This window comes from Oncorhynchus mykiss, chromosome 9 (genome assembly GCF_013265735.2).
Source record: "Oncorhynchus mykiss isolate Arlee chromosome 9, USDA_OmykA_1.1, whole genome shotgun sequence".
Lineage (NCBI taxonomy): Eukaryota > Metazoa > Chordata > Actinopteri > Salmoniformes > Salmonidae > Oncorhynchus > Oncorhynchus mykiss.
In genome coordinates, this window is record NC_048573.1 from 12749208 (window position 1) to 12771230 (window position 22023).

Below are 22023 nucleotides of genomic sequence, written 5' to 3' on the forward strand. Positions count from 1 at the left end.
TGTCATCGCATATGTAGGAGGTGGAACAACATGGTTGTTTAAGGCATATTGAGCAGGGCTAGAGGCTCTACAGTGAAATAAGACAGTAATCACTAACCAGGACTGTAATGGACAAGGCATATTGATATTAGAGAGAGGCATGCGTAGCCAAGTGAACATATGGGTCCAGTGAGTGGTTGGGCTGACTGGGGACACGGCGATTCAGGCAGTTAGCATGTTAAGATATAGGCCATGGACTAGATGAAGTGTATTTTTACCTGGAGTTTTTCCTGACTGTAGGCTACTACTTTCAACACTTGTTTACTATAATATCTTACTCACTCAGTTTTTAGCATGTCTTCACATGTGATTCCTTAAATAGATGGTTGGGGCTAAGGCGTAAGATGGTGTGACCAATGGTGAATGAGCACCCTCAAAGAAAAGCTCATGAGCAAGTGTGAAACACTTTCGAGGGCATATTCTTCTATTGTCTTGTAAGTGGGATAACACGTTTATCAACTTCAAAAGCAGCATAACTTTGTTATGTTACCTCCAACTACAGTGTATGATATACCATATTTAAGCTATGAGTCAGAAAAGACAATCTTCAACATTTGACATAAGTTCACATAAAGAAATGCAGTCACAAATGCTGATAAATTCTTGCTTGATTTTCAAGTGTTACCAGAAGTTGCTTACTGTCATGATAGTTTTTTCTTCCTTGTTTAACTGCGTAGTTACTGTAACTACCAACTACCTATTATTCCCTATGTGCCCTATTCAAAGCAGTGCACTATATAGGGAATAGGATGCCATTTGGGATGCCAGCTGACAGAGAAAACATTATTAAAGAGAAACTCAGTTGATGAGGAGCTCACCGAAGCCTGAACACCGAGGAAGACAAGCAGCAACCATTTTGGTAAGACATTTTCTATTATTCTATAAAATATTATACATTGAAAGTACATCCACTATTATCAAAATGTAAATGTATGGAATAGTGAACACTCTTACTTACAGGTAGGCTTACCGTATTGACAGAAAAATCTCACTAAGAAAAATGAGATTTTTAACTGCTTACTGTTTAGTCTACCTTTTGTGTTGAGACAACATATTTCAATTTGTATTATTGATTAGTATTTAAATGTATAATTGAAAATAAGAATTGTTTCTAAGTTATTTTGAATTTGATTCATCTTTTTGTTCATCCGTGCATTAGAGGGAATACCAAAACAGCAATGGAACTTGGGGTGTTTCTCATCATCATTTTCTCAGGTTAGTATCTATCTCCTGTTAAGTTATTGTTATTGTTTTAAAAAGCTATTCAAGCTTAAGCTTAAGTAGAAACGTACTGGTTATAGGGATGTCCGGACAAATGCCAGATCGGATGGTCCATCTTGAGCCCAATGGGCCTGTCTACATTTTGTGCAGAAATAATCAGAAATGTGACCCACCACCTGGATTCAGGTCGTATGTAGCAAATCTGAAATAGTGTTTTTTACATTGGAAAGAAGTAGAGACTCAGAGCTAGAAAATGTTATATCATACACTGCAGTGGAGGAACAATAGGAGAGTAAATCGGCTTTGAAATGTGCTAAACTTGTAATCCCACTTTTGAGAAAATGGTCCGAGAATGTTTTGGGACACCAACTGGAGAACTCTACACCCATTCAGCATTGTTCACACACTCTTAGACCCACCCATCTCTTTAAGGATTCACAGTGTAGTAAACAACCAAAGATTTCAAAACTAAAAGTGAAAATTACACTTTATCTCGTGATTGTTAAGATGGCGCCGAAGAGGATGGCTGACGTTTTACATGCTCCTGACCAATTGTGCTATTTTGTTTGTTTTGTTGCGTTGTTTTTAACTTTTTGTTTACTTATTTTGTACATAATATTGTTGCTACTGTCTCTTAAATAACTTCTGGACATCAGAACAGCAATTACTCACCACGAACTGGAAAAAGCTTTTTCCTTTAAGGAGTCCGACGAGAAGGATATACTGCTCTCCCGGGAACAGGCCCAAATCCCCGTCCTTTGCGTGAAGAAAAGATGGAGGAAAAGAAGACGCAGATCGGGCTGCCTTCTGAGAATCCGTAGGCGAGCGGATAAACTCACACTGCCTTTGTTCTACTTGCTAACATGCAATCATTGGAAAATAAAATTAATGATCTACGATTATACGATTATCACTAACGGGACATTAAGAAGAGTCGTGGCTTAACAACGACACGGATAATATAGAGCTGGTGGGATTTTCCATGCACCGGCATAACAAAGTTGCTAGGTCTGGTAAGACGAGGGGTGGGGTGGGGGTGGGGGTGGGGGTGTGTCTATTTGTCAATAACAGCTTGTGCGCGATGTCTAATATTAAAGAAGTCTCAAGGTATTGCTCGTCTAAGGTAGAGTACCTGTAGACCACACTATCTACCAAGAGAGTTCTCATCTGATTCCTGCTTACAAGCAAAAACTAAAGCAGGAAGTACCAGTGACTCGCTCAATATGGAAGTGGTCAGATGACGCAGATGGTACTCTACAGGACTGGAATATGTCCCGGGATTTATCCAATGGCATTGAGGAGAATACCAACTCAGTCATCAGCTTCATCAATAAGTGTAATAATGACATCATCCCCACAGTAACCATATCCCAACCAGAAGCCATGGATTACAGGCAACATCTGCATTGAGCTAAAGGCTAGAGCTGCTGCTTTCAAAGAGCAGGACACTAATCCGGACTCTTATAAGAAATCCCGCAATGCCCTCAGACGAACCATTGAACAAGCAAAGCGTCAATACAGGATTAAGATTGAATCCTACTACACCGGATTTGATTCTCGTCAGATGTGGCAGGACTTGAAAACTATTACCGACTACAAAGGGAAACCCAGATGCGAGCTGCCCAGTGACGTGAGCCTCCCAGACAAGCTAAATGCCTTTTATGCTCGCTTTGAGGAAAGCAAAACTGAAGCATGCACCAGAGCACCAGCTTTTCTAGATGACTGTGTGAAAATGCTCTCGGTAGCCGATGTGAGCAAATCCTTTAAACAGGTCAGCATTCACAAAGCAGCGATGGATTACCAGGACGTGTACTCAAAGCATGCGCGGACCAACTGGCAAGTGTATTCACTGACATTTTCAACCTCTCCCTGACCAAGTCTTTAATACCTACATGTTTAAAGCACACCATCATAGTCCTTGTGCCCAAGGAAGCGAAGGTAACCTGCCTAAATTATTACTGGCTGTAGCACTCACGTCGGTAGCCATGATGTGCTTTGAAAGGCTGGTCATGGCTCACATCAACAGCATCGTCCTGGATATCCTAGACCCACTCCAATTCGCATTACCACCCCAACAGATCCACAGATGATGCAATCTCAATCGCACTCCACACTACCCTTTCCCACCTGGACAAAAGGAACACCTACGTGAGAATGCTGTTCATTGACTACAGCTCAGCGTTCAACACCATAGTGCCCACAAAGCTCATCACTAAGCTAAGGACCCTGGGACTAAACACCTCCCTCTGCAATTGGATCCTGGACTTCCTGATGGGCCGCTCCCAGGTGGTAAAGGAAGTCAACAACACGTTTGCCACGCTGATTCTCTGGGGCCCCTCAGGGGTGTGTACTTAGTCCCCTCCTGTACTCCCTGTTCACCCACGACTGTGTGGCCAAACACGACTCCAACACCATCATTAAGACTGCTGACGACACAACAGTGATCGCCTGATCACCGACAACGATGAGACAGCCTATAGGGAAGAGGTCAGAGAACTGCCAGGACAACAACCTCTCCCTCAATGTGAGCAAGACAAAGGAGCTGATCGTGGACTACAGAAAAAGGCGGGCTGAAAGGCCCCCATTAACATCAACGGGGCTGTAGTGGAGCCGGTTGAGAGTTCTAAGTTCCTTGGTGTCCACATCACCAACAAACTATCATGGTCCAAACAAACCAAGACAGTCATGAAGAGAGCACAACAAAACCTTTTCCCCCTCAAGAGACTGAAAAGATTTGGCATGGGTCCCCAGATCCTCAAAAAGTTATACAGCTACACCGGTTGCATCACCGCCTGGTATGGCAACTGCTCGGCATCTGACCGTAAGGCGCTACAGAGGGTAATGCGTACGCCTCAGTACATCACTGGGCCAAGCTTCCTGCCATCCAGGACATTTATAATAGGCGGTGTCAGAGGAATGCCCATAAAATGTTCAGAGACTCCAGTCACCCAAGTCATAGACTGTTTTCTCTGCTTCCTCATGGCTAGCGGTACCGGAGCACCAAGTCTAGGTCCAAAAGGCTCCTTAACAACTTCTACCCCCAAGCCATAAGATTGCTGAACAATTAATAAAATTGCCACCGGACTATTTACATTGACCCCACCCTCCATTTGTTTTGTACACTGCTGCTACTCGCTGTTTATTATCTATGCATAGTCACTTCACCACTACCTACATGTACAAAAAAACTCAACTAATCTGTACCCCCGCACACTGACTATACAGGTACACTGTAGCCTAGTTATTGTTATGTTTTTGTGTTACTGTTTATATTTTTTTATTTATATTTTTAACTTTTTAAAAACTTTTCTTGAACTGCACTGTTGGTTAAGGGCTTGTCAGTAAGCATTTCACGATAAGGTCAACACTTGCTGTATTCGGCGCAAGTGACAAATAATGTTTGACTTGATTTGGCCAATATCCTCATTTGACTTTGGTGCAGGTCAAGTTGTTCTTCAGATTACCATCTCTGGTTAACATGCACTATATAAAATAAAATCAAAGGTTATTTGTCACATGCACAGGACACAGAAGGTTTAAACGGTGCCGTGAAATGGTCACTTGCATAGTAGAGTCTTTTGTTTAGACATGTAGCAAGCTAGCTAAACAATGAACCATAATCCCAACTAACGCCGCGTTCAAATCAATTGGGAACTCAACATTTGATTTCACCTTTATTTAACCAGGTAAGCTAGTTGAGAAGAAGTTCTCATTTACAACTGCGACCTAGCCAAGATAAAGCAAAGCAGTGCGACATGAAACAACAACACAGAGTTACATGGAATAAACAAGCGTACAGTCAACACAATATAACAAAAATAATATATATACAGTGTGTGCAAATGGCATGAGGAGATATGGCAATAAATAGGCCAAAATCTCTGACATTCGAGCGTTCATGTCACTCCCTGGCCTTAGTATTTTGTGTTTTCTTTATTATTGTGGTTAGGCCAGGGTGTGACATGGGTGATTATGTGTTTGTCTTGTCTAGGGGTTTTGTAGATTGATGGGGTTGTGTTCAGTGTAGTATTCTAGGTAAGACTATGGTTGCCTAGAGTGTTTCTCAGTCAGAGGCAGGTGTTTATCGTTGTCTCTGATTGGGAACCATATTTAGGCAGCCATATTTTTTTTTTAGTATTTCGTGGGTGATTGTTTCCTGTCTCTGTGTTTTGCACCAGTTAGGACTGTTTTGGTTTTTCCACGGTTTCTTGTTTTGTATATTGTTCACGTATCATCTTTATTAAAGATGTTCAACCATTGTCACGTTCTGACCATCGTTCGTGTGTGTTTTCCTTGTTTTAGTGTTGGTCAGGACGTGAACTGGGTGGGCATTCTATGTTGGATGTCTTGTTTGTCTATTTCTATGTCCGGCCTGATATGGTTCTCAATCAGAGGCAGGTGTTAGTCATTGTCTCTGATTGGGAACCATATTTAGGTAGCCTGGGTTTCACTGTGTGTTTGTGGGTGATTGTCCTTAGTGTTAGTTTGCACCAGTTTAGGCTGTTTCGGTTTTCATTACGTTTATTATTTTGTACTGTTTGTATTTAGATTCATGTTGCTATAGTCACAATAAACATGGATCGCAATCTACACGCCGCATTTTGGTCCGACTCTCCTTCTCATACTGAAAACCGTTACAGAATCACCCACCACAAAAGGACCAAGCAGCGTGTCAACAGGCAGGAGCAGCGCGAGGAGACGCGCAATAAGGATTTCTGGACATGGGAGGAAATCCTCGACGGGAGAGGACCCTGGGCTAAACCAGGGGAGTGTAGCCGCCCAAAGGAGCAGCCCAAAGAGGAGGTATGGACATGGGAGGACGAATTAGAAGGAAGAGGACCCTGGGCTCAGCCAGGAGAATATCGCCGCCCCAAAGAAGAACTGGAGGCGGCGAAAGCGGAGAGGCGCAGATATGAGGAGGCAGCACGACGTAGCGGATGGAAGCCTGAGAAGCAGCCCCAAAAATTTCTTGGGGGGGGGCTAACAGGGAGTATGGCTACGCCAGGTAGGAGACCTGGGCAGACTCCCTGTGCTTACCGGGGGGCTAGAGAGACCGGACAGGCACCGTGTTATGCAGTGGTGCGCACGGTGTCTCCAGTGCGGGTGCATAGCCCGGTGCGGTATATTCCAGCTCCGCGTGTTGGCCGGGCTAGATTGAGCGTCGAGCCTAATGCCATGAAGCCGGCTCTACGCAGCTGGTCCCCAGTGCGTCTCCTTGGGCCGGCTTACATGGCACCAGCCTTGCGCTCGGTGTCTCCGGTTCGCCTGCATAGCCCAGTGCGGGCTATTCCACCTCGCCGCACTGGCAGGGCGACCGTGAGCATTCAACCAGGTAAGGTTGGGCAGGCTCGGTGCTCAAGAGCTCCAGTGCGCCTGCACGGTCCGGTTTTTCCAGTACCACCTCCACACCCCAGCCCTCCGGTAGCAGCTCCCCGCACCAGGCTTCCTGTGCGTGTCCTCGGCCCAGTACCACCAGTGCCAGCACCACGCATCAGGCCTACAGTGCGCCTCGCCTGTCCAGCGCTGTCGGAGCCCTCCTCCTCTCCAGCGCTGTTGGAGTCTCCCGCCTGTCTAGCGCTGTTAGAGCCTTCCTCCTCTACAGCGCTGCCGGAGTCTCCCGCCTGTTCAGAACTGCCAGTCTGCAAGGAGCTGCCAGTCTGCAAGGAGCTGCCAGTCTGCAAGGAGCTGCCAGTCTGCAAGGAGCTGCCAGTCTGCATAGAGCTGCCAGTCTGCAAGGAGCTGCCAGTCTGCAAGGAGCCGCCAGAGCTGCCTGTCTGCAGGATGCCGCCAAAGCTGCCAGTCTGCAAGGAGCCGCCAGAGCTGCTAGTCTGCAAGGAGCTGCCAGTTAGCATGGAGCAGCCAGGGCCGCCAGTCAGCATGGAGCAGCCAGGGCCGCCAGTCAGCATGGAGCAGCCAGGGCCGCCAGTCAGCATGGAGCAGCCAGGGCCGCCAGTCAGCATGGAGCAGCCAGTCAGCATGGAGCAGCCAGAGCTGCCAGTCAGCATGGAGCAGCCTGTCAGCATGGAGCAGCCAGAGCTGCCAGTCAGCATGGAGCAGCCAGTCAGCATGGAGCAGCCAGAGCTGCCAGTCATCATGGAGCAGCCAGTCAGCATGGAGCAGCCAGATCTGCCAGTCGACCAGACTCTTCCAGATCTGCCAGTCGACCAGACTCTTCCAGATCTGCCAGTCGACCAGACTCTTCCAGATCTGCCAGTCGACCAGACTCTTCCAGATCTGCCAGTCGACCAGACTCTTCCAGATCTGCCAGTCGACCAGACTCTTCCAGATCTGCCAGTCGACCAGACTCTTCCAGATCTGCCAGTCGACCAGACTCTTCCAGATCTGCCAGTCGACCAGACTCTTCCAGATCTGCCAGTCGACCAGACTCTTCCAGATCTGCCAGTCGACCAGACTCTTCCAGATCTGCCAGTCGACCAGACTCTTCCAGATCTGCCAGTCAGCCAGGATCTGCCAGAACCGCCAGCCAGCCAGGATCTGCCGGATCTAACTACCTGCCTGAGCTTCCTCTCAGTGCTGTGCTACCCATCAGTCCCGAGCTACTTCTGTCCCGAGCTGCCCCTCTGTCTCGAGCTGACCCTCTGTCCCGAGCTGTCATTAAGAAGGGTCACCTATCTAGGGACGCTAAGGAGGTGGACTAAAACTGTTATGGAGTGGGGTCCACGTCCAGCGCCAGAGCCGCCACCGCGGACAGATGCCCACCCACACCCTCCCCCATAGGTTTAAGTCCGGAGTCCGCACCTTGGAGGGGGGGTACTGTCACGTTCTGACCATCGTTCGTGTGTGTTTTCCTTGTTTTAGTGTTGGTCAGGACGTGAACTGGGTGGGCATTCTATGTTGGATGTCTTGTTTGTCTATTTCTATGTCCGGCCTGATATGGTTCTCAATCAGAGGCAGGTGTTAGTCATTGTCTCTGATTGGGAACCATATTTAGGTAGCCTGGGTTTCACTGTGTGTTTGTGGGTGATTGTCCTTAGTGTTAGTTTGCACCAGTTTAGGCTGTTTCGGTTTTCATTACGTTTATTATTTTGTACTGTTTGTATTTAGATTCATGTTGCTATAGTCACAATAAACATGGATCGCAATCTACACGCCGCATTTTGGTCCGACTCTCCTTCACACCTAGAAAACCGTTACAACCATAACCACGCTGCATTTTGGTCCGCCTCTCCTTCCCAGGAAGAAAACTGTAACAGTTCAAAACAAATGGAAACTCAGGGAAAAAAATACCTCCAACTGTGATAAATCGATTTAAACAGTCAATTGGGAATTCCAACTCGGGAACTTGGGCCTCTTTCTAGAGCGCCGACTTTCCGATCTGAAGATCACTGATGTCATGAGTTCCCAGTTGTTTTGAACGTGGCAATACAACCATGCATGAATCTGCAACTAGCTAAAGCCAACCAAATAGGTTACATTTTAGCTAGCTAACATTATGCTATAACTGTCAATGCAAATTGACAAATTGTCAGAGATACGAATAACATTACTACGAATAACATTACTACTAGCTAGACAGCTAGCTAACAGTACACTTTAACTTGCAATGAAAAAAAACGTTCTTACAAAATTAGAAACGTATAATATCTGTAAATGTAGCTAGTCTATTACTTGTATGCATGGATGAATGCTTCTCCCTCTATGGGAGCCCTTAGTTAGAAGATGTAATCCAGAAACAAGTTTTATACAACAGCCTTCTGTGTTCTCTTTTGGACTCTCTCCTTATTTGGCAATCAACTCCCTGCTTCCACTGATTTCAAAACTCGGTCATATTCTTCTGTGACAACGACTCTGTTTCTTCCCCCCTCACTGTCATTAGAGGACTCTACAATGTCTGGTTCAATGAAAATGTTTTGACCTAATGTTTTGACCTCATTGTCTGATTCATTTTCAGAATCAGAGAGATTCAGCATGGCATGGTCATCCTCCAGAAAGTAGTTCAGCAAAACTTTTTTAGTTATTTATGATATCTTTGGAAAAAAAGCTGCCGTAGAAAGAATTATCCACACACACTGAGCAGGTCATGTTATAAATAGAATCGTGCTACATGGAATACAAACCCAAACTCATCTCTCGGCATGTCCAGTCCATCCATTATCTCAACCAATCATGGCTGAAAGGAAGGTTCCTGTTTTTTCCGTGGCTAAACCAACTAGGCTCGTATTGTAAGAATTGTATTCGTATATACAGATGGCATAAAAGTTTGAAATTAAGGCACATGAACGTTCATATATTCCAGAAGGCTTTTATTCCAAAAAACGCATTTTGATAACAATAAAAAAAACGTTGAAATGCCTCTCCTGTGAAGTAGTGACATGCGATATTAGGCCTAGCTTCTTGAAACGGGACACAAATAGACTAGTTATATTGAATTTCCAGCAAATGCCAGATGTGCTGGTCCATCTTAAGACCAATGGGCCTGTCAATTTTTTGTGTGGTGACGTTGAGGGAAAAAATGGGCAGATGTTTTGGAAAAGCCAGGGCCAATTTCTGGTCTCTGGTCTTAAGGTATTTTTAAGCTACCTAATAATTGTAATATTTGTCCCAGTAATAGGCAGCCTCTGCTCTGTAACAAGCACAACCACAGATCCTAATATGACAACCACAACTGAGGCTCCTACTACAGCAACAACTGCAGCTCCTACTACAACAACCACAGATCCTTCTACAACTACAACTGCAGCTCCTACTACAACAACCACAGATCCTTCTACAACCACAACTGTAGCTCCTACTCCAACAACCACACTTCCTGCTATAACAACTACAACCACAGCTCCTACTACAACAACCGCAGCTCCTACTACAACAACTGCAGCTCCTAGTACAACAACCACTGCAACTCCTACTACGACAACCACTGAAGCTCCTACTACGACAACAACTGAAGCTCCTACTACGACAACAACTGAAGCTCCTACTACGACAACAACTGAAGCTCCTACTACGACAACAACTGAAGCTCCTACTACGACAACAACTGCAGCTCCTACTACGACAACAACTGCAGCTCCTAGTACAACAACTGCAGCTCCTAGTACAACAACAACTGCATCTCCTACTGCGACAACAACTGCAGCTCCTAGTACAACAACTGCAGCTCCTAGTACAACAACAACTGCAGCTACTAGTACAACAACAACTGCAGCTCCTAGTACAACAACAACTGCAGCTCCTACTACGACAACAACTGCAGCTCCTACTACGACAACAACTGCAGCTCCTAGTACAACAACCAGTGCAGCTCCTAGTACAACAACAACTGCAGCTCCTAGTACGACAACATTTGCAGCTCCTAGTACAACAACCACTGCAGCTCCTAGTACAACAACAATTGCTGCTTCTACTACGACAACCACTGCAGCTCCTACTACGACAACAACTGCAGATCCTACTACGACAACAACTGCAGATCCTAGTACAACAACAACTGCAGCTCCTAGTACAACAACCACCACAGCTCCTAGTACAACAACTGCAACTCCTAGTACAACAACTGCAGATCCTACTACGACAACAACTGCAGCTCCTAGTTCAACAACCACAGCTCCTAGTACAACAACCACCACAGCTCTTAGTACAACAACCACTGCAGCTCCTAGTACAACAACAACTGCAACTCCTACTACGACAACAATTGCAGATACTAGTGCAACAACAACTGCAGCTCTTGGTACAACAACCACTGCAGCTCCTAGTACAACAACCACTGCTGCTCCTACTACGACAACCACTGCAGCTCCTACTACGACAACAACTGCAGATCCTAGTACAACAACAACTGCAGCTGCTAGTACAACAACTGCAGCTCCTACTACGACAACAACTGCAGATCCTAGTACAACAACAACTGCAGCTCCTAGTACAACAACCACTGCAGCTCCTACTACGACAAGCACTGCAGATCCTACTACGACAACAACTGCAGCTCCTACCACGATAACAACTGCAGCTCCTACTACAACAACAACTGCACCTCCTACAACGACAACAACTGCACCTCCTAGTACAACAACTGCAGCTCCTAGTACAACAACAACTGCAGCTTCTAGCACAACAACAACTGCAGCTCCTAGTACAACAACAACTGCAGCTCCTAGTACAACTACAATTGCAGCTCCTACTACAACAACCACAGTTCCTTCTACAACTACAACAACAGATCCTGCTACAATAACCACAACTGCAGCTCCTACTCCAACAACCACACTTACTGCTATGACAACCACAACCTCAGCTCCTACTACAACAACTGCAGCTCCTAGTACAACAACTGCAGATCCTACTACGACAACTGCAGCTCCTAGTACAACAACAACTGCAGCTCCTAGTACAACAACAACTGCAGCTCCTACTACGACAACAACTGCAGCTCCTAGTACAACAACCACCACAGCTCCTAGTACAACAACCACTGCAGCTCCTAGTACAACAACAACTGCAGCTCCTACTACGACAACAACTGCAGATCCTAGTACAACAACAACTGCAGCTCTTGGTACAACAACCACTGCTGCTTCTACTATGACAACCACTGCAGCTCCTACTACGACAACAACTGCAGCTCCTAGTACAACAACAACTGCAGCTCCTACTACGACAACAACTGCAGATCCTAGTACAACAACAACTGCAGCTCTTAGTACAACAACCACTGCAGCTCCTACTACGACAAGCACTGCAGCTCCTACTACGACAAGCACTGCAGCTCCTACTACGACAACAACTGCAGCTCCTACTACAACAACAACTGCAGCTCCTACTACGACAACAACTGCACCTCCTAGTACAACTACTGCAGCTCCTAGTACAACAACAACTGCAGCTCCTACTACGACAACAACTGCACCTCCTAGTACAACAACTGCAGCTCCTAGTACAACAACAACTGCAGCTCCTACTATGACAACAACTGCAGCTCCTAGTACAACAACAACTGCAGCTCCTACTACGACAACAACTGCACCTCCTAGTACAACAACTGCAGCTCCTAGTACAACAACAACTGCAGCTCCTAGTACAACTACAACTGCAGCTCCTACTACAACAACCACAGTTCCTTCTACAACTACAACAGCTCCTGCTACAATAACCACAACTGCAGCTCCTACTCCAACAACCACACTTACTGCTATGACAACCACAACTGCAGCTCCTACTACAACAACTGCAGCTCCTAGTACAACAACAACTGCAGCTCCTAGTACGACAAACACTGCAGCTCCTAGTACAACAACAACTGCAGCTCCTAGTACGACAACCACTGCAGCTCCTGCTACGACAACCACTGCAGCTCCTACTACGACAACCACTGCAGCTCCTACTACGACAACAACTGCAGCTCCTACTACGACAACAACTGCAGCTCCTACAACAACAACAACAACTGCAGCTCCTAGTACAACAACTACAGCTCCTAGTACAACAACTGCAGCTCCTAGTACAACAACTGTAGCTCCTAGTACAACAACTGCAGCTCCTAGTACAACAACAACTGCAGCTCCTAGTACAACTACTACAGCTCCTACTACGACAACAACTACAGCTGCTACTACGACAACAACTGCAGCTCCTAGTACAACAACCACTGCTGCTCCTACTACGACAACAACTGCAGCTCCTACTACGACAACATCTGCAGCTCCTAGTACGACAACAACTGCAGCTCCTAGTACAACAACCACTGCAGCTCCTAGTACAACAACAACTGCAGCTCCTACTACGACAACAACTGCAGCTCCTACTACGACAACAACTGCAGCTCCTACTACGACAACAACTGCAGCTCCTAGTACAACAACAACTGCAGCTCCTAGTACGACAACAACTGCAGCTCCTAGTACAACAACAACTGCAGCTCCTAGTACGACAACCACTGCAGCTCCTGCTACGACAACCACTGCAGCTCCTACTACGACAACCACTGCAGCTCCTACTACGACAACAACTGCAGATCCTACTACGACAACAACTGCAGCTCCTACAACAACAACAACAACTGCAACTCCTAGTACAACAACTACAGCTCCTAGTACAACAACTGCAGCTCCTAGTACAACAACTGTAGCTCCTAGTACAACAACTGCAGCTCCTAGTACAACAACAACTGCAGCTTCTAGTACAACTACTGCAGCTCCTACTACGACAACAACTACAGCTGCTACTACGACAACAACTGCAGCTCCTAGTACAACAACCACTGCCGCTCCTACTACGACAACAACTGCAGCTCCTACTACGACAACATCTGCAGCTCCTAGTACGACAACAACTGCAGCTCCTAGTACGACAACCACTGCAGCTCCTAGTACAACAACAACTGCAGCTCCTACTACGACAACAACTGCAGCTCCTACTACGACAACAACTGCAGCTCCTACTACGACAACAACTGCAGCTCCTAGTTCAACAACTGCAGCTCCTACTACAACAACTGCAGCTCCTAGTACAACAACAACTGCAGCTCCTAGTACAACAACTGCAGCTCCTAGTACAACAACAACTGCAGCTCCTAGTACAACAACCACTGCAGCTCCTAGTACAACTACTACTGCAGCTCCTACTACGACAGCAACTGCAGCTCCGAGTATAACAACTGCAGCTCCTAGTATAACAACTGCAGCTCCTACTACGACAACAACTGCCGCTCCTAGTATAACAACAACTGCAGCTCCTAGTACAACAACCACTGCAGCAACTACTACGACAACATCCGCAGCTCCTACTACGACAACAACTGCAGCTCCTACTACAACAACTGCAGCTCCTAGTACAACAACAACTGCAGCTCCTAGTACAACAACCACTGCAGCTCCTACTACAACAACAACTGCAGCTCCTAGTACGACAACAACTGCAGCTCCTAGTACAACAACCACTGCAGCTCCTAGTACAACAACCACTGCAGCTACTAGTACAACAACCACTGCAGCTCCTACTACAACAACAACTGCAGCTCCTACTACGACAACAACTGCAGCTCCTAGTACAACAACAACTGCAGCTCCTAGTACAACAACCACTGCAGCTCCTAGTACAACAACCACTGCAGCTCCTAGTACAACAACCACTGCAGCTCCTACTACGACAACAACTGCAGCTCCTACTACGACAACAACTGCAGCTCCTACTACGACAACAACTGCAGCTCCTAGTACAACAACTGCAGCTCTTGGTACAACAACAACTGCAGCTCCTACTATGACAACAACTGCAGCTCCTAGTATAACAACAACTGCAGCTCCTAGTACGACAACCACTGCAGCTCCTACTACGACAACAACCACAGCTCCTACTACGACAACAACTCCAGCTCCTAGTACAACAACAACTGCAGCTCCTAGTACAACAACCACTGCAGCTCCTAGTACAACAACCACTGCAGCTCCTAGTACAACAACCACTGCAGCTCCTAGTACAACAACCACTGCAGCTCCTACTATGACAACAACTGCAGCTCCTACTACGACAACAACTGCAGCTCCTAGTACAACAACTGCAGCTCCTACTACGACAACAACTGTAGCTCCTACTACGACAACAACTGCAGCTCCTACTACGACAACAACTGCAGCACCTACTATGACAACAACTGCAGCTCCTAGTACAACAACAACTGCAGCTCCTAATACGACAACTACAGCTCCTAATACGACAACTACAGCTCCTAATACAACAACTACAGCTCCTAATACAACAACTACAGCTCCTAATACAACAACTACAGCTCCTAATACAACAACTACAGCTCCTAATACAACAACTACAGCTCCTAATACGACAACTACAGCTCCTAATACGACAACTACAGCTCCTAATACAACAACTGCAGCTCCTAATACGACAACTACAGCTCCTAATACGACAACTACAGCTCCTAATACAACAACTACAGCTCCTAATACAACAACTACAGCTCCTAATACAACAACTACAGCTCCTAATACAACAACTACAGCTCCTAATACAACAACTACATCTCCTAATACAACTACTACAGCTCCTAATACAACAACTACAGCTCCTTTTACAACAACTACAGCTTCTAATACAACAACCACAGCTCCTAATACAACAACAATAACTTTAGCTAATTTCACAACCACTACTGAGCTACCAAAAACTACACAAATGAGCACTACAACTCCACCTGCCGGACAGTCAACCACGAATAGTGGGCTTAGTAAGTGTGATTTACTTTACTTAATAGCTAATGAAATTGGTAATAGTGGTCAACCCTGTCAATTCTCCTTTTTTTCTTATAGGACGTTACGTGTCTGTCTGTCTGTCTGTCTGTCAGTCAGTCTGTTTGTTTTGCTTAATGCTTGTTCTTATTATTGAATCATTGTGTCTCTACAGGTTATACGTTTGTACTGAGGGTGAAATTTTCCATGACGACAGTCCAAACCGAATCTGAGATCTTGAATCAGGTAAGAGTCCCTATTAAACATATAATTTTATTATTAATTATTATTAATTAATCTCCAAAGGTGATAATAGAATGAGGAAAAATCTCATTCATCAAAGGGATGTAAGGTTGCTTTAACAAATAAGTATATTGAATACAGATGGAAAGTGAATGAGGGGGAAGGAGCGTGAAGAGGATAGGAATGTGGCATTATCAAATGTCCTAAATGATGTAACCCCTGTGTTTATTCCAGCTTCGTGAGTATCTGATCAGACGAGGGCTGCCATTGGACTCTACACTGCGATTGACATTCATTCAGAGCTAGTTGACGGGGTGAAGAGGAGAAGGACACCGGAGAGAAAACACAGACAGAACAGAATAAAAAACTGATCACTGAGATATTTTACACACATAATTTACAATAGATTATCTTGCAAATTACACTCTTACCCCATGACCTACGGTAACTGGACCTAATGTACTAGTAACTAAATACCTACCGTACCTTCAGAAAGTTCCCTTGACTTTTCCCTCATTTTGTTGTGTTACAAAGTGAGAAGAAAAAATCTAACATTTGTAAAAAATATATACATGATCAATAAAACACTAATATATCTTGATTAGATAAGTTTTCATCCTCCTCAGTTTTTCTCAGTCGCTTTGGTGCATTTCTTAGATCAAAAGTGCAATTCTTGATACTACTTGTACAAATTCCAAATCATCTAGTCACTTGTGCACATCATTAAAGCATTTTCTTATTCCTTTGAACAAATTGCAATTGATAATGTACAAGTGTCAGCTTTTTTCCAAATTTTCAATTGCCCATGTCATGTTGTTCAAAATATGGTTTATGGTTCTCTGTTGAATAGTCTTACCCCTCAAAACATCTAGGCATTAGTTCCTTGCATAAGCCATTACATGCTAAATTGTTGAACTATTTGTCATAAACTGTCAAGCATAGTTTTACACATTTCTATTAGACCTTTTGTACAAAAATGTGAATTGATGAATCATGCAGGTGAAATTGACCCTCACTCATGAAGGAATGTAAAGTGTTAGTTCAACCAACAATCAACCAGTTGTCTAAATTGCTCAAAGTTGCATCTCATGAAGAATCAATTGGCAAGCATATATAGACAGACCACAACACAGAGTTGCAATTTTCCAATAATGGATGGACCAGGAAACGAACAGGGTCAACAGCCAAGAGGAGGAAGTAGAGGAGCAAGGATGCGTGGTGGAAGGCAAAACAGAGGAAAAGGCAGAAGAGGACATAGGCGCATATCTGATGACATAAGGGCCACTATTGTAGACCATGTTGTCAATCATGGCCTTACAATGGCTGAGGCGGGTCGAAGGGTGCAGCCGAATATTGGGAGATCAACCGTGTCCTCAATAGTTCAAACGTTTCGAAGAGAGAACAGGTATGTCCACCAATGTACAGTGCACTGTTACTGTATATAAGCAGTATACTGTATACTTCCTACAATGCTTCATATTACAGTAGTCCACTTGTATTTCACAGCATACAGAAATATACTCTACACAGATACATACTGCACCTTACATGCACCCACCTGTATGTTTTACAGTAAAATGTGTGTTCGCATAGTTTTTGTCTATGTGAAAGTGTGTGATGCATCACTGCATTTTTCCCCACATAGGACTGCAAGATTACCTCAAACCGGTGGGAGAGGACGCCTTTTCACACCTCAACAGGAGGAGGCTATTTGCACCATGGTCCGAGTAAACAATGCCATGACACTCAGGGAAATACAAAGGACCATTATAGGAGACAACGATGTCTTTGAAAACATCCATACGGTTAGCATATCAACCATCGACAGGGTGCTGCATAGAAACCAGATGTATGAAACAGCTGTACCGTGTACCATTCCAAAGGAATGAGGACAGAGTTAAGGAGCTACGGTACCAGCATGTACAGGTAAAACATATATCTATGTAACTACTTTACAGCAACATTTTATAGTGATACAGAGACAGGACCTCACTCCCACCACCTGCTGAGTCTTCTTCACCTGGACTAACTGATACAGAGACAGGACCTCACTCTCACCACCTGCTAAGTCTTCTTCACCTGGACTAACTGATACAGAGACAGGACCTCACTCTCACCACCTGCTGAGTCTTCTTCACCTGGACTAACTGATACAGAGACAGGACCTCACTCTCACCACCTGCTGAGTCTTCTTCACCTGGACTAACTGATACAGAGACAGGACCTCACTCTCACCACCTGCTGAGTCTTCTTCACCTGGACTAACTGATACAGAGACAGGACCTCACTCTCACCACCTGCTGAGTCTTCTTCACCTGGACTAACTGATACAGAGACAGGGCCTCACTCTCACCACCTGCTGAGTCTTCTTCACCTGGACTAACTGATACAGAGACAGGACCTCACTCTCACCACCTGCTGAGTCTTCTTCACCTGGACTAACTGATACAGAGACAGGACCTCACTCTCACCACCTGCTGAGTCTTCTTCACCTGGACTAACTGATACAGAGACAGGACCTCACTCACACCACCTGCTGAGTCTTCTTCACCTGGACTAACTGATACAGAGACAGGGCCTCACTCTCACCACCTGCTGAGTCTTCTTCACCTGGACTAACTGATACAGAGACAGGACCTCACTCTCACCACCTGCTGAGTCTTCTTCACCTGGACTAACTGATACAGAGACAGGACCTCACTCTCACCACCTGCTGAGTCTTCTTCACCTGGACTAACTGATACAGAGACAGGACCTCACTCTCACCACCTGCTGAGTCTTCTTCACCTGGACTAACTGATACAGAGACAGGACCTCACTCTCACCACCTGCTGAGTCTTCTTCACCTGGACTAACTGATACAGAGACAGGGCCTCACTCTCACCACCTGCTGAGTCTTCTTCACCTGGACTAACTGATACAGAGACAGGACCTCACTCTCACCACCTGCTGAGTCTTCTTCACCTGGACTAACTGATACAGAGACAGGACCTCACTCTCACCACCTGCTGAGTCTTCTTCACCTGGACTAACTGATACAGAGACAGGACCTCACTCTCACCACCTGCTGAGTCTTCTTCACCTGGACTAACTGATACAGAGACAGGACCTCACTCACACCACCTGCTGAGTCTTCTTCACCTGGACTAACTGATACAGAGACAGGGCCTCACTCTCACCACCTGCTGAGTCTTCTTCACCTGGACTAACTGATACAGAGACAGGACCTCACTCTCACCACCTGCTGAGTCTTCTTCACCTGGACTAACTGATACAGAGACAGGGCCTCACTCTCACCACCTGCTGAGTCTTCTTCACCTGGACTAACTGATACAGAGACAGGACCTCACTCTCACCACCTGCTGAGTCTTCTTCACCTGGACTAACTGATACAGAGACAGGACCTCACGCTCACCACCTGCTGAGTCTTCTTCACCTGGACTAACTGATACAGAGACAGGGCCTCACTCTCACCACCTGCTGAGTCTTCTTCACCTGGACTAACTGATACAGAGACAGGACCTCACTCTCACCACCTGCTGAGTCTTCTTCACCTGGACTAACTGATACAGAGACAGGACCTCACTCTCACCACCTGCTGAGTCTTCTTCACCTGGACTAACTGATACAGAGACAGGACCTCACTCTCACCACCTGCTGAGTCTTCTTCACCTGGACTAACTGATACAGAGACAGGACCTCACTCTCACCACCTGCTGAGTCTTCTTCACCTGGACTAACTGATACAGAGACAGGACCTCACTCTCACCACCTGCTGAGTCTTCTTCACCTGGACTAACTGATACAGAGACAGGACCTCACTCTCACCACCTGCTGAGTCTTCTTCACCTGGACTAACTGATACAGAGACAGGACCTCACTCTCACCACCTGCTGAGTCTTCTTCACCTGGACTAACTGATACAGAGACAGGGCCTCACTCTCACCACCTGCTGAGTCTTCTTCACCTGGACTAACTGATACAGAGACAGGACCTCACTCTCACCACCTGCTGAGTCTTCTTCACCTGGACTAACTGATACAGAGACAGGACCTCACTCTCACCACCTGCTGAGTCTTCTTCACCTGGACTAACTGATACAGAGACAGGACCTCACTCTCACCACCTGCTGAGTCTTCTTCACCTGGACTAACTGATACAGAGACAGGGCCTCACTCTCACCACCTGCTGAGTCTTCTTCACCTGGACTAACTGATACAGAGACAGGACCTCACTCTCACCACCTGCTGAGTCTTCTTCACCTGGACTAACTGATACAGAGACAGGACCTCACTCTCACCACCTGCTGAGTCTTCTTCACCTGGACTAACTGATACAGAGACAGGACCTCACTCTCACCACCTGCTGAGTCTTCTTCACCTGGACTAACTGATACAGAGACAGGACCTCACTCTCACCACCTGCTGAGTCTTCTTCACCTGGACTAACTGATACAGAGACAGGACCTCACTCTCACCACCTGCTGAGTCTTCTTCACCTGGACTAACTGATACAGAGACAGGACCTCACTCTCACCACCTGCTGAGTCTTCTTCACCTGGACTAACTGATACAGAGACAGGACCTCACTCTCACCACCTGCTGAGTCTTCTTCACCTGGACTAACTGATACAGAGACAGGGCCTCACTCTCACCACCTGCTGAGTCTTCTTCACCTGGACTAACTGATACAGAGACAGGACCTCACTCTCACCACCTGCTGAGTCTTCTTCACCTGGACTAACTGATACAGAGACAGGACCTCACTCTCACCACCTGCTGAGTCTTCTTCACCTGGACTAACTGATACAGAGACAGGGCCTCACTCTCACCACCTGCTGAGTCTTCTTCACCTGGACTAACTGATACAGAGACAGGACCTCACTCTCACCACCTGCTGAGTCTTCTTCACCTGGACTAACTGATACAGAGACAGGACCTCACTCTCACCACCTGCTGAGTCTTCTTCACCTGGACTAACTGATACAGAGACAGGACCTCACTCTCACCACCTGCTGAGTCTTCTTCACCTGGACTAACTGATACAGAGACAGGGCCTCACTCTCACCACCTGCTGAGTCTTCTTCACCTGGACTAACTGATACAGAGACAGGACCTCACTCTCACCACCTGCTGAGTCTTCTTCACCTGGACTAACTGATACAGAGACAGGACCTCACTCTCACCACCTGCTGAGTCTTCTTCACCTGGACTAACTGATACAGAGACAGGGCCTCACTCTCACCACCTGCTGAGTCTTCTTCACCTGGACTAACTGATACAGAGACAGGACCTCACTCTCACCACCTGCTGAGTCTTCTTCACCTGGACTAACTGATACAGAGACAGGACCTCACTCTCACCACCTGCTGAGTCTTCTTCACCTGGACTAACTGATACAGAGACAGGACCTCACTCTCACCACCTGCTGAGTCTTCTTCACCTGGACTAACTGATACAGAGACAGGACCTCACTCACACCACCTGCTGAGTCTTCTTCACCTGGACTAACTGATACTGAGACAGGGCCTCACTCTCACCACCTGCTGAGTCTTCTTCACCTGGACTAACTGATACAGAGACAGGACCTCACTCTCACCACCTGCTGAGTCTTCTTCACCTGGACTAACTGATACAGAGACAGGACCTCACTCTCACCACCTGCTGAGTCTTCTTCACCTGGACTAACTGATACAGAGACAGGACCTCACTCTCACCACCTGCTGAGTCTTCTTCACCTGGACTAACTGATACAGAGACAGGACCTCACTCTCACCACCTGCTGAGTCTTCTTCACCTGGACTAACTGATACAGAGACAGGACCTCACTCACACCACCTGCTGAGTCTTCTTCACCTGGACTAACTGATACAGAGACAGGACCTCACTCTCACCACCTGCTGAGTCTTCTTCACCTGGACTAACTGATACAGAGACAGGACCTCACTCTCACCACCTGCTGAGTCTTCTTCACCTGGACTAACTGATACAGAGACAGGGCCTCACTCTCACCACCTGCTGAGTCTTCTTCACCTGGACTAACTGATACAGAGACAGGACCTCACTCTCACCACCTGCTGAGTCTTCTTCACCTGGACTAACTGATACAGAGACAGGACCTCACTCTCACCACCTGCTGAGTCTTCTTCACCTGGACTAACTGATACAGAGACAGGGCCTCACTCTCACCACCTGCTGAGTCTTCTTCACCTGGACTAACTGATACAGAGACAGGACCTCACTCTCACCACCTGCTGAGTCTTCTTCACCTGGACTAACTGATACAGAGACAGGACCTCACTCTCACCACCTGCTGAGTC

At 46.3% G+C, this 22023-nt stretch overlaps 2 protein-coding genes and 1 long non-coding RNA gene across 3 annotated transcripts; all 3 read left to right on the plus strand.

Annotated features, from left to right (window-relative positions):
- The first annotated feature begins 550 nt into the window (after nt 1–550).
- Nucleotides 551–11543, plus strand: LOC110531490 (mucin-5AC-like). The gene is made up of 5 exons (XM_036989248.1): nt 551–898; nt 1199–1254; nt 9827–10384; nt 10427–11037; nt 11379–11543. Exons 2-5 carry the CDS (start codon nt 1218–1220, stop codon nt 11541–11543), a joined length of 1371 nt encoding a protein of 456 aa, XP_036845143.1. The 5' UTR covers nt 551–898; nt 1199–1217.
- A 1435-nt stretch (nt 11544–12978) lies between these two features.
- Nucleotides 12979–14850, plus strand: LOC118965996 (mucin-5AC-like; the record flags this gene model as incomplete). The annotated part of the gene is made up of 1 exon (XM_036987370.1): nt 12979–14850. A coding segment is annotated over one exon (1872 nt), but the record flags the coding sequence as incomplete, so codon positions are not given.
- A 273-nt stretch (nt 14851–15123) lies between these two features.
- Nucleotides 15124–16465, plus strand: LOC110531489. The gene is made up of 3 exons (XR_002474706.2): nt 15124–15460; nt 15637–15707; nt 15939–16465. It is a non-coding gene; the product is annotated as an uncharacterized LOC110531489 (long non-coding RNA).
- The last annotated feature ends 5558 nt before the right edge of the window (nt 16466–22023 follow it).